Source organism: Oryctolagus cuniculus, chromosome 6 (assembly GCF_051225735.1).
Source record: "Oryctolagus cuniculus isolate XC-2025 breed Fujian yellow rabbit chromosome 6, ASM5122573v1, whole genome shotgun sequence".
NCBI lineage: Eukaryota > Metazoa > Chordata > Mammalia > Lagomorpha > Leporidae > Oryctolagus > Oryctolagus cuniculus.
In genome coordinates, this window is record NC_142872.1 from 37,885,584 (window position 1) to 37,898,258 (window position 12,675).

Below are 12,675 nucleotides of genomic sequence, written 5' to 3' on the forward strand. Positions count from 1 at the left end.
AAGTAGACTGTCCTAATAAGGTTTCTTCACCTACATACCCCAAAACTGTGTCTGTACAGGCCACCTCTGGCAGAAACCAGAAGTCACACTTCAAAGCATTCAACTAGGGGAGGGTTGAGTAAAGGGACCATTTACAGAGGTATGGATAAGTCTAAGGGAATCCACAGGAGGTCAGAGTCGCCTAAGGGCTGCAATAATGAACACTGTTACCTGTGCAAGTCTAAAGAGGCAGGAGAGGGAACAGCATTTCCGGAACTGACAAGAGCTGGAGGTGTAGAGGAGCAGCTACCAGACAGGAGTCATGCCCAACCCAAGCCAGGCAAGAAGGCTTCAAGGAGAAGAAGTTGGTCAGCCACCCCATTCACTCTCCAGTCTCTGCTGGTGCCTCCCACTAGCCAAACCCACTGAAAACCCAGAGGAGAGGCTGTGATACAGGCCAGGGGTGGCTCAGGGCACAGAATAACCAAGAAAGGGTAGACAGTGGATTTAGGGGCAATTTTTTTCAATTTCTACAAAGGTTTATTGCTTCAACAGTGATTTATAAAAGGTGATAAAACTCATTTGCCTTCTAGTAGAAAAGGGACACCTGTCCTAGGGCCCAGGCAGACAGCCCCCCACCCTGACCTGCCTCCACTTGGCACCTGAGAAATCAGGGCCCCTGTGGGGGCAGCTTGGGCAGGGCGATGGAGAGAGTGGCTCACTCAGTGAACAGGCTGATGTCATTTTAGGCTGAGAGTGGACTGCAGGGGGAAAGATGGGGGAGCCACAGGTGCCTCCTGGGCTCTCACTGTCTGCTGAGGCCTGTGTGCAGGCACCAGCCCCAGCCCAGGCATGCAGAGGATAGGGGCAGCTCTCAGTCAGGGTGTGGCACTAAGCCTTCACCCCCTGCCCTTCCTGGCTTTGGCACAGGAAGCCTGAAGTCCTTGCCTGAGCCTCTGGGAGTGATAGGTCTCTTCCATGAGGGCTGCCTGACTCAGATCTGATGGGAGAGAACCCAGGAGAGGGGGTACCAGGCGTCAGGAGCCCCAGGACAGGCTCAGCCAGAACAGGATACAATGCCCACTGCAAACTGGGGTTGTGCCTGGGGGTCCCCTGGAAAGGTTTCAGAACAGTGTTGTGGCTGCCCCTCCCTGGGGCCCCCAGTGACAGGTGCAGCCCTGAGTGTCTGCAGTGCAGGGGCAGGTGTTCAAAAGCAATGGGATGGGACAATGATAGAATAGTGAAAAGGCTTGGGAAGTTATTTTTAATAGTGAAGTTTTAAGGTATTTTTAAATGTTGCTCTCTCAAAGAACCTTGACCCTGGGTCTTGGGAAAACATTATGAGGATAACAGGTGACTACTTCAAAAAGTTTGTGGAAAATGGAATTAAAAGATACATTTATTTTGGTGCAAAAAAGATTGTGAAATCCATTCATAGCTTTTTCATAACATATATTTTCCATGAACTTTTAAAAATCCCTCTACTGAATTTCAAAAATTTCTGCACCAAAATAAACATATCTTTTAATTCTATTTTCCACAATCTTTTTGAAGTACCCTCAGTCTCCTCAGATTCCCTATCTAGTGGATTCTGTCGTAACTGAGCCCACCCCAGGACCTTGCAAACCACAGTAGCTATAGGAGAGACAGATCCTGGTTGACCACAGGTCACAGAGCGAAGAACTGCAGGATGTGGATGTAGAAAAGACCATTTTCATCCTCCAAGGCGCTGTGAATAGGAGAGTCCTCAGTGTGGGGATGGAAGCAGTCGGTACCCAGGCTGTGTAGTTCAGACTGGACTCAAACTTATTAGTTAAGTGACGCAAGCTATGGATGCAAGTTTAAGCCTCAGTTTCCTCATCTGGAAAACAGGAATAATACTGCCACACATAACACGATATTTGGAGATGATAATTCCTGTAAAACAAACAGTATGTGCTCCATAAAGGACAGTCCTGTTGAAATGGATAGCCTCTGAGCCCATTCTGATTCCAGCATTCTACAGTTCTTCAATTTGATCCTAAACATTTTTTAGTAGAAACTAGAGAAGCTTGTTCCTCCTGTACCTTGTTTTTGCTTCCTCTCTCTTTTCCCTCTTATCTTTCTACTTCTTTCCTGTCCTTTTCCCTCTTCCTCAGGCTAAAGTGGATAATGAGATCCTTAATTACAAAGACCTGGCAGCTCTCCCCAAGGTTAAATCCATCTACGAGGTGCAACGCCCCGACCTCATTTCCTACGAGCCTCATTCCCGATACACGTCCGACGAGATGCTGGAGAGATGTGGCTATGGAGAGGTATCGGGTCTTGCCCTTCTCTCTAGGGCTGTTGCAAGAGAAGAGGTTCCACTGGGGTTCCCCACAGCATTCCATCACAGCTTGACCACCTCGGTGTTGGCCCCAAGACTCTTTTAAACTGGAATTTATAACCAGCATTTATAAATCAAGAGATTACATCCAAAAATCTAGCTTTCTGGCTTTTCTTGAAAAAAATCAGAGCCAGCCACATTACATCTGCATTTTCACAATCTGGAGGTGGGCAGCAGCGCCCCCTATAGACAGGATGTGGGCTCCTCATTCTCCCCAGGCCCCACAACTCCCTGTTAATTCCAGCGTGGAAGCTGGGAGCCTGTGGCCACTCACTGCTTGAGCTGTTGCCTTTTTCACAGTGGAGATTTTTTCCTCAGATTCCTCCCCTGCCAGCCTCACTAGCCATCTAGGTTTATACTCCCCCATTAGACATGTTCTCTGGAGTTTGCACCACCTGGCCTTAAGCTCCTGGGCTCAGAGCAAACCACTTTGATAAAGACTCAGCATCAGATGGCTTTTGACATCATTAAATGGTTACTAAACAAGAGCAAGCATTCTCTGGAGAAAGCAGGGTGGTCATTACTTAGGAGATCCTCACCGTCTATATCCCAGGAGATTCCTGCCGCATCCCAGACCCCTGAGATGAGTTAGTTGGAAGCAGAAGGAACCCTGGCCTGCTGGGTAGGGACCCAGGCTCCTATCCTGGCTCTACCACAGTTAGCCTCTAACCTCAGGCAAGTCCTCATTAAAGGGATTGGGGTTGCATTTGGCTGAAAAGGTCAATGCTAAAGTTCTCTGAGTTCTGGTACCTGGAATAGATCAGGCAACAGGGGTCAAGTGTTTGGTAGAAGCTGATTGTCCTGAAGTTTGAGATAACAAAGCAAGATCCACAGGTCCCGGCAGTCCCCAGATGTTTTGTTTCACTCCCAAAGTGTCTCTTAAATGATGTAGATTAATGGCTACCATGTATAAACATGGAGAGATTTCACATGAGAATCTTCACAGCTGACTTGTCTTGGATAAGAAGCTGGTTAAGGTGGGGAAGGCATTCCAAACCCTGCCGCTTCCTCCCACAGAGCCCTGAGCAGCCCCAAGATTCACATTCCCTCCCTGGGCCCTGGTTTTCACACGCATGAAAGGAGGGCATAATCTCAAGGGCTCCTACCTCCTTTTAGCAGCTGTGACATTGTGTACTTCTCAGGGACGCTGTGTTCTGGAGTGGGGTCCCAAGGGGCAGCTGAAGTCCCTCTCTCTGCTGAACCATTTAACCATACTCTGTCCCTTCCTCTTGCCCTTCTCTCTCTCCCTTTGCTCCTTCCATGGCGCCTTCAAACTCTTCACCTCTAAGTCGCTGGGAACCTTATCTCCCTACTCTCAGGTAACTAAGTTGATATAAAGGAGGTGGAGGAGACATTTTATATCATTGTGCCCCTTGATGCCAACCAATAAGACCCCTGACCTTACCCCTCCCCAGCACCCCAAGCGGCCAGAGCCTTCTCCCAGTTGCTTCCCCCAGCCCGGGTCAAGACCAAGACTTCCTGTTTCACAAGAAACAGCAGGTGCATAAAAGATGTGAACAGTGGGGGAGAACTCATGTGCCCTTTCCTACCAGAAATGACCTCTCTCATGCTCCTGATTCCCGATCAGGATTCCAGGAACTGACCCATGGGTTCCATACAAGGGCCAATGAGTAGTAGGTCAAGGCTCTGAAAAACCTCCACCACCTTCCTCAGGCTATGCATGCAACTCAGGGAGGGGGGTCTCTGTGTTTGTGCCTCAACCTTAGACTTCCCACTAGGTCCTTGGACCCCACGCCCAGCTCACAGCCCCACCTCCTCCCCCAGGACATCTACGAGAACCTGGACCTCCGGCAGAGACGGGCCTCCAGCCCAGGATACATCGACTCCCCTACCTACAGCCGGCAGGGCATGTCCCCCACCTTCTCCCGCTCCCCCCACCACTACTACCGCTCTGGTAAGGAAGGGGAAGCCCGGGAGGGAGGGAAAGAGCGTGGGCACAGGGAAGGGCAGTGCAGTGACTTGGTGTCCCTGTGGTAACAGCACAAGGCCTCTTCAGGATCCTTCCTTCATGGGTCACTGACCAGGCCTCCCCAGTCTCTGGGGTATCCCTGGCAGGGAGAAGGGAAGGAGAGTTATATCAAGAAGCAGCTGGAGGCTGGGTGGGGGCTGCCAGGGGAGGGGACTGGCAAGCAGCCCAGTGGCTCTGGCTGGAAGAAGACCCCCATCCTCACACTTTGGACTGTCCCACATAAAGGGTAGAAGTTGGAGGCCAAAAATGGCTGTGTACTGTCCTTCACCCAAGGGCCCAGCCCATACAGTCCAGGTGTCCACCACTACCCTGAGTTAGGGGGGTTCAGCTGGTGTTTGGGTGGAGGAAAGGGGCCATCAGGAAAGGCCCTGGACAGTGAGCGACAAGGAGCAGAGGGGACAAAGCCATCTTCTCAAACTTGTAGAACTGACCCCCAAAATCTGACTTTGGGTCTGGCAGGACACAAGGCTAAGCTTGTTGCTGCTAATGCAGTGCATGAGAGCACATGCTGCTTCCAGCACCAGAGCCTGAGCACGCCAGGCACCAGCCCCACACCATCCCTGCTGCCATCACCTCACTGCTTCCCTAACTGCACTGCGTTAATGCCTGTTCTCTCTGTGCCTCTGTTCTCTCTGGGGACCACTGCCTGCGTGCTCCAGGGCCCGAGAGTGGCCGGAGCTCTCCATACCATAGCCAGTTAGATGTGAGGTCCTCCACTCCGACCTCTTCTCACCAGCCTCCCAAGCACTTTCACATCCCAGGTAGGCGCCGCCAGCCTGGCAGTGCTGGCACGGGTGCATGCTCCGCGGGGTGGCTGGGCACCTGAGCCACCCACTCCACACTGCCCAGGAGCCAAGGAGAAACTGGTTCCTGGGGGACTCCCTAACCAGCCTCCTGAACTAACCCCACCCTCCAGGCCTGACTTGCCCACAGGCTCCAGCCCACCCCCTGTGATAGACCAGCCTTAAACAGGACCACAGAGAAGCAGCCACAGGAAGAAGCAGGAGCTAGCAGGAAATGCCTGAAGGCCTGAAAGTCTTGATAGGGTGCAGTGGTAACACGAGGTGGGGAAGGCCTCAGGCTTTCTTAAAGATTTATTTTTTTATTTTTTTATTTGAAAAGCACAGTGACAGAGAGATGGAGAGACAGAGAAGGATACAGAGATCTTCCATGCACTGGTTCATTCCCCAAAACAGCCACAATGGCCAGGGCTGGGAGAGCCCAAAGTCAGAGCCAGGAACTCTGTCTGAGTCTCCCAGTACTTGGGTCATCTTCTGCTGCCTTTCCAGGAACACTAGCAGGGACCTGGATCAGGAGCTAAGCAGTAAGGACTTGAACCAGTGCTCCAATATGGGATGCTAGTGTCACAGCTGGCAGCTTAACCTGCTGCACCACAATCCTGGCCCTCTGGGCCATGGACTCTTACATCTCAGCTCTGCTACTTAGAAGATCCTGATCTGGGGCCAGTTACATGGCTTCCCTAGGCCTCAGTTGTCCCAGCTGTCCAGCCAGGCACTCTGTGACCTAAAGATATTGCCATGCTCTTTCTAGCTCAGATCCTGCCTTCATGGTATGGGTGTTCTGATGTGGGGAGTGGGATGAGAAATGGGTAAACAAACAGGTGAAGGGTATTGACAGCTAACAATGGATGCTTTATGCATTAAAGGGAGGGAAATCATGAGACATTGACAAGGGAGCTCAGGGTTAGATGGAGTGGCCTGGAGAGGCTTCCTAGAAAAGGGACATTAAAACTAAAAGATAAGAAGGAGGCAGCCCTGTGAAAACCCCAAGGGAAAGCCTGTGGGCAGAGGGAATGGCAAGAGTGGTCAGAGATCAGAGGAAGGCAAGGCCTGGATGACCAGCAAGGTGCGTTTTGCATGAAGTCCCATCCTGAGCTGCAACACAGCCAGGCCTGGGACTGTGTCCCTGACCCTGAGCTGAATTTTTCAGTCCACACTCACTTTCTTCCCAAGAACGTGTCTTGCCATTTCATCTAAACCTTCCTCAACTGCCCCAGAGGGGTCCTATCCCTTCTGTTTGGGAGGGAGGGGGCAGAGATAATGCTGACACCTGGCTGCAGCGTCCAGGGGGCTTCTACATGGATTGAGGTGTGCCACCATGCAGGGGCAGTGGACACCATCTTGCATGGGGATCTGCTGAGCACGCACCCACCTATGCCTGCATGCCCACCACACACCCCATATACCCTCCTCAGTACCATTCATATCCATTCATTCCCCTCTTCCTTCTGACCTGGAACCTGTTGGGGTGAGGCTGGAAGTTCAACTTGGGAAGAGGAAGTCCACCAGGGGAACATCGGTGGCCCTGTGGCAAAAGTGGCTGACCATCTCTCTCTTCTGAGACCAACTGACCAAGTACTGTCTCCTTTCTCCCCCCCCCCCCACTATTCCTTCCTGGTCTTTCTAGCAGCTGGAGAAAGTAACATCTACCGGAAACCCCCGATCTACAAACGGCATGGTATGGTTGAGAGGCAGAAAGAGCTTGGCCAGGCCAGGTGGGAGTGGGGTGCAGTCAACCACCTGTGCAGGTGGCTCTCCCTAGGCCTCCAAGAGCAACACAATTCAAAGACACAACTTGATCCTTCTTGTTGCCTGTGCCCTAGTCACTCTGGGTGATGCAAGGGGAGGAGCTCAGTGTCATTTCAAAAGTTCGAGAAGGACCCCATCCTTTCCCATCACATCCCCAACCCCGTCTCTTAGCTGCTGTCTGGTGTCCTGAGTCCCATGATCAGAGAAGTCCTTGTCAAATGCACATACCTCTAGGAGAATCACCCAAGTCACTGATACCCAAAAATGTTCATTAGAATCACATGAGATGCATACAGACTCCTGGAATTCCAGACCTTTGGAATTGGGGTTTTGTATTTGTAACAGTTTCCCTGAGTGGCCCTGACGCCCAGCCCATCCTGGACCCATTACTCTAAGCTGCTGTCAGTCACTGTCTTCTGAGAGCGTACAGAGACTTGGAGAGGGGTGTAAATGAGAAGGAAGCAGGGAGTCCCTGTCATTCTTTCATATTTTTTAAAGAGGTATTTATTTGAAAGGCAGAGTTACAGAGAGGCAGAAGCAGAGAGAGAGAGAGAGAGAATTATATCTGCTAGAACACTCCTCAAATGGCTGCAACAACCAGAGCTGGGCCAATCAGAAGCCAGGAGCCAGAAGTTCTTCTGGGTCTCACACGCAGGTGCAGGGGTCCAAGGACTTGGCCCATCTTCTACTGCTTTCTCAGGCCATAGCAGAGAGCTGGATCAGAAGTGGAGCAGCCAGGACTCAAACTGGTGCCCATATGACATGCCAGCACTGCAGGCAATGGCTTTACCTGCTATGCTACAGTGCCAGCCCCCATTCTTTCATTTTTTGTTCAGTGAGTGTTTCTGAAAGAAGGGTCTATGGACCTTCTGCACCTAAGAGACATGTTAAGGGGGCATATTCCCTGCTCCTCTCTGCCCCCAGACTTCCTTGATTAGAGATACTGAGCATGTGGCCCAAGAATCTGCACTCTCACTGGCTTCATCCATGATGCCCACCTGTACTCACTATGAGAACCACCAAGTCCTTCATCACTGAGACCACCTGCTCGTTTTTTTTTTTAAGATTTATTTTGTTTATTTGAAATACAGAGTTACAGAGAGAGATAGAGACAGAGAGAGAGGTCTTCCATCACTGGTTCACTCCCCATATAGCCACAATGGCCGGAGCTGCACCTATCTGAAGCCAGGAGCCAGGAGCTTCTTCGGTGTCTCCTATGCAGGCGCAGGGGCCCAAGGATTTGGGTCATCTTCTACTGCTTTCCCAGGCCATAGCAGAGAGCTGGATCAGAAGAGGAGCTGTCGGGACTAGAACCGATGCCCATATGGGATGCCAGCGCTTATGGCCAGGGCGTTAACCTGCTGCACCACAGCACCGGCCCCCACCTGCTCATTTTTAAAAGAAGCATTTATTGAGCCTCGGTTGAATTCACCCATCCCTCCTTTTGAGGACACAGAGGAGCAGCAGTCACCTGTGCAGCTTTGCTTGATACTGGGTCAAATTGAATATCAGAGGGGAACACAGAATAAGCAGTCCTGTACCACGAGCTGAACCAACCAGGTGGTGGAAGGAGTAGCACAAGAGGAGTAGTGGCTCTGTGTGCTGGTGACCCTACACTTAAGGCAAAATTCTTGGTCTCAGAAGGAACTGAGCAGTCATCCACATGCCACTGAGTGACCACAGGGCGGTATCAGTCCTGATACAGGTTGTGTGGCTTTATATCCAGGAAAGGCCCCTAGTCCAAGCATCTCATCCCTTCATGGTATTTTCCAGCTGGGCTCTGAGAGGCTGCACCAAAGCAGACAGAATCAGAAAGAGTCCAAGAGGAGGTGGGCTGCATAGACAAGAGGGCACATGAAATGGCCAGATTGTCACTGGGCAAGAGAGACTACCCAGGACCCAAGTCAAATAGGAGGATTCAAAAGCTCTGGAAGCAAAGTGCATAGCCTGTGGCTGGCTCAAGGCCAAAGATCCCAAGCCCTCTGCTGCTTTTGCAGAGCTCATAGCTTGTCCTAGGATTTCTCTCTAGCTGTCTCTGGAAAATGCTGGCAGGGGCATGCTCACCTCTTCAGCATCCCCATTCCTGCCCTATCAGCTGCCACCAGTCCTCAGGTCACTCTAAAGTCACTGCTCTGTGGGTATCTGTGCCTGCGGCAGCATTATTGGTCACCTACCGCCACAGACTTACTTCTGGTGGAAGCTTAAAGCTGCATTGTACCTGAGCCAGCAGACCAATTCTGACACTTATAGATGAGAAAACTGAGGCAGAGGTGGGCATGATTTGCCCAGTGTTATGACTGAGTTAAGTGGCAGAGCTAGAAGCAGAACCCCTTTGCTGACTTGCTGTTCAATGCTCCTTCCTTTGGGTCCTGTAGGCTTCCCAGAAATGATGTAGCTTTTCAGGATGCAGAGAGAAGGTTGACCTGACTTGGCATGCATCATAGCACCATAGCTCTTCCTGGTGACTCCCACCTCAGTGTGGCTCAAAACCATAACAAGGCAGGCTTCTACAGGACTAGAGAGGTCAGGGGCTTGCATGAGATCTGCCGAGTCTTACTTTGAGGAGACGCAGCCTCAGCGTTCACTCAGGAACAGACCTAGAAGTCCATGGAATAGGCTGGAAGGAGCCCTGGCTGGGGTCCTGCCCAGTTCTGGCACAAATTTGTTGGATGGCCTCTTCTCCTCTCTGGGCCCCAAATTCCCAAGTGCAAAGTCAGGAGCTGGCCCAAGTGCTTTTCCGGTTCAATACTCCATGTCCCAGACCCTCCTCCCAGAAATCCCTGATTTCAAAGTGGCCTCATCCCTCTAGGCTGGAGCCTGGCAGAGACCAGGAAAAGGGCACACTTCCCTGGCAGGGACACTCAGGCCTTCCTGAAAGTGCTCTTCTTGGGTCCTTTGCAGGTGATCTGTCTACAGCAACCAAGAGCAAAACAAGTGAAGACATCAGCCAAGCCTCCAAGTACAGTCCAGCATACTCACCAGACCCCTACTATGCCACAGAGTCTGAGTACTGGACCTATCATGGGTCTCCCAAAGGTAGTGTCCCCATGGGCCCCTGGGGCCTGAGCTCATGTCACTCAGAGGTCAGGACAGCCATGCACTTCTTTCCATGATCGTTCTGCATAAGATCCTTAGAGGCTGTATAATTGAGGGTGTTCTTTCAGCAGCATGGATTAAGGAGCCCTCAGGATACAGGGGGAGCAAATTAGACCAAGTCCCTGCCCTAGTGGAGGAGGCATAGGTCCCAACCATGAGAGGGAGAGGCTACACCAGAGGTGATGCACAAGGGTAGGAGAGCTGATGGCAGGGGCACGTCATCCAGCTGAAAGATGACAAAAGCTGCTCAGATGCAGAGACTCAGCTGTCACAGATGAGTGGCAAGGATGTGGGCAGCAGAGAGTGCAGAAACACAGCTGCAGTTACACAAGATGGGAGGGAGGTGCCACTGGAGGAAAGGCAAGGTTGCAGCTCGGCTTGAGCCCAGAGAGGGAGGGGGGCGGGGTGAGGGAGGAGGTCCCGTGGGGCCTGTGGGTGAGGTAAGGATTTAGGTTCTTATCCTCACCAGTAAGAAGCCACTGAAATAACGACATGGCCACATTTGTACTTTTGGGAGACCACTTTGACAGTAGGATGAAAAATGGCTTGGAGGAGGGAAAGAGAGGATATGGGGCGATAGAAGACACCCTGGAAAGAGGTCTTAATGATCCTCAGGGCACCACCTGACCTAGTTAGACTGTCCAAGCTGTTCCCTCAAGTAGAGAGAGGAATTTCCATCAAGATCCACCTTGACTCAACACACGCCTTAACAACTGAATGTCCATTCTGAGGAAATCTTCACGGGCACTCGGAGTTGAGTGCTTCATCGCCCTCTTACCAGTTAGAAGAGATGAGACACAAACACAGCAGTCACCGGGAGTGGACATGGTCAGCACGCATGGGAGACAGTTGTGTTCCAAGGCTGCAAAGGTGGGAGAGCCTGCAGGTGGGGGACCTTAAAACGAGACTGCCACCATCACCACAAAGAAAGGAAAACCAAATCCGAATGACCACAGCCAGTGCAGGTGAGGGGGTGCATGTGCCGGAGCTGATCCCGTCTGTCCTTTGGCAGTGCCCCGGGCCAGAAGGTTCTCATCTGGAGGAGAGGAGGATGATTTTGAGCGCAGCATGCACAAGGTGAGTGGGCCACACAACTGAACAACATGCTCCAGAGGTGTATCACTGGGGACTTTTTCATTTGCGAGTGACAGAACCCCATCCAGTGCAGAGTTTTGCACATCTGCAAAGTCAAGTGACAGGATTCACTTCAGGTATGAATAGATTCAGCTGCTCCCAAAAAACACCATCAGGAAGTAGTCTGTCTGCTTGTACCACTGGCCTCTGACGGGCTTCCTGCTCAGGTGCTTTTCCTACAGTGGTAAGCAGGTGCCAGAAACCCTGCTGGAGGAATGTAAATGGTGCAGCTACTGTGAAAAAAAAAAAAAAGTTTGGCTTTTCCTCAAAAAGCTAAACACAGGACTACCCAGCAACCCAGCCACTCCACTCCTAGATATATGCCCATAAGAACTGAAGACAAAAACTCAAACACATACATGGACATGCGTGTTCACAGCACCATAAGTCACAATAGTCTAAGGTGGGAAGAACTCAAATGCCTCTCAACTACTGACTGCATAAATAAATTGTGGCATACCCATGCAATGGGATGGGAAAAGGAATAAAGTAGACACTTGCTGCCAAGTACATGAATCACAAAAATATGACACTTAGTGAAAGAAGCCACACACAAAAGTCCCCCATGTATTTTGTTTTCATTTACATGAAATATTCAGAATAGTTAAGTCCAGAGACTGTAGAATGGTGGTTTCTTGGGGTTGGGGCAGACAGGAATGGGGAATGACTGCTTAATGGATACAGGGCCTTCCTTTGGGATAACAAGGACATTTTGGAACTAGACAGACGTGGTGATAGTATAACACTATGAATGTACTAAATGCCACTGAATTGTTTAAAGTGGTTCATTTTAAATTATGTGATTTTCACATCAACTTATTTTCAAAAAGGTGGCAGTCTGCCCAACATTTAACCAATCATGTGGCCAGGACAATGTGATTCTGTCACTGGCTAGCTTGCTTTTAAAACTGTGTCCACCTACAACCAGAGCCCTACCCAGATCTCAACCCTGCCTGTGAGACAGAGATGATGTCCCAAAGGAAAATACGGAAGTGACACAGAAGGAGGGATGCTGGGAAGGCAGAAATGACGGAAGCTTACTGGAGAGGGTCTGTTCACTCAGCCTTGCCCGAGCCAGGCCCATCTCAAAGTCCTTTACTGCCTTATAACTTCATCTTGCTCATCCCCAACCCCTAGCTCCAGAGTGGAATCGGCCGGCTGATTCTGAAAGAGGAGATGAAGGCCCGGTCAAGCTCCTATGCCGATCCCTGGACCCCTCCCCGGAGCTCCACCAGCAGCCGGGAGGCCCTACACACAGCTGGCTATGACATGTCCCTCAATGGTTGTAAGCACTGCTCTGCAGGCCCAGCAGACATTTGTGGCACATTCTCTTTGAGACTGGCACACTGGTGGAGGGTGGGGGTGGGCACAACACACATACACAACTGCATTTTCTTCGATACAGCAGCCCTGGGCAGTGGTGCTATTTTCACTTCACAGCTCACAGATGGGGAACTAAATCACAAAAGCTTCAGGAACTTACCCAAGATCCCTTGGATTCTAAGTGGTGAAGCTCACTGGCTCCAGTTCCCTGCCAGTTTTTATAAATAAAGTTCTATTAG

At 50.9% G+C, this 12,675-nt stretch overlaps 1 protein-coding gene across 25 annotated transcripts in view; it reads left to right on the top strand.

Annotated features, from left to right (window-relative positions):
• The window catches only part of ABLIM3 (actin binding LIM protein family member 3), a 123,027-nt gene that overhangs the window by 98,042 nt on the left and 12,310 nt on the right, over window positions 1–12,675 (top strand). For 4 of the 25 annotated variants that reach the window (XM_070076293.2, XM_070076291.2, XM_089336060.1 and 1 more), the window contains 5 exons: window positions 4,130–4,259; window positions 6,762–6,812; window positions 9,785–9,919; window positions 10,992–11,056; window positions 12,251–12,398. In XM_070076293.2, the coding sequence (XP_069932394.2) occupies window positions 4,130–4,259; window positions 6,762–6,812; window positions 9,785–9,919; window positions 10,992–11,056; window positions 12,251–12,398 (529 nt within the window). Of the gene's footprint in view, window positions 1–2,117; window positions 2,274–3,633; window positions 3,664–4,129; window positions 4,260–4,993; window positions 5,096–6,761; window positions 6,813–9,784; window positions 9,920–10,991; window positions 11,057–12,250; window positions 12,399–12,675 lie in introns of all 25 variants that reach the window. The other 21 variants (XM_089336046.1, XM_070076286.2, XM_070076285.2 and 18 more) reach the window with 13 other exon arrangements.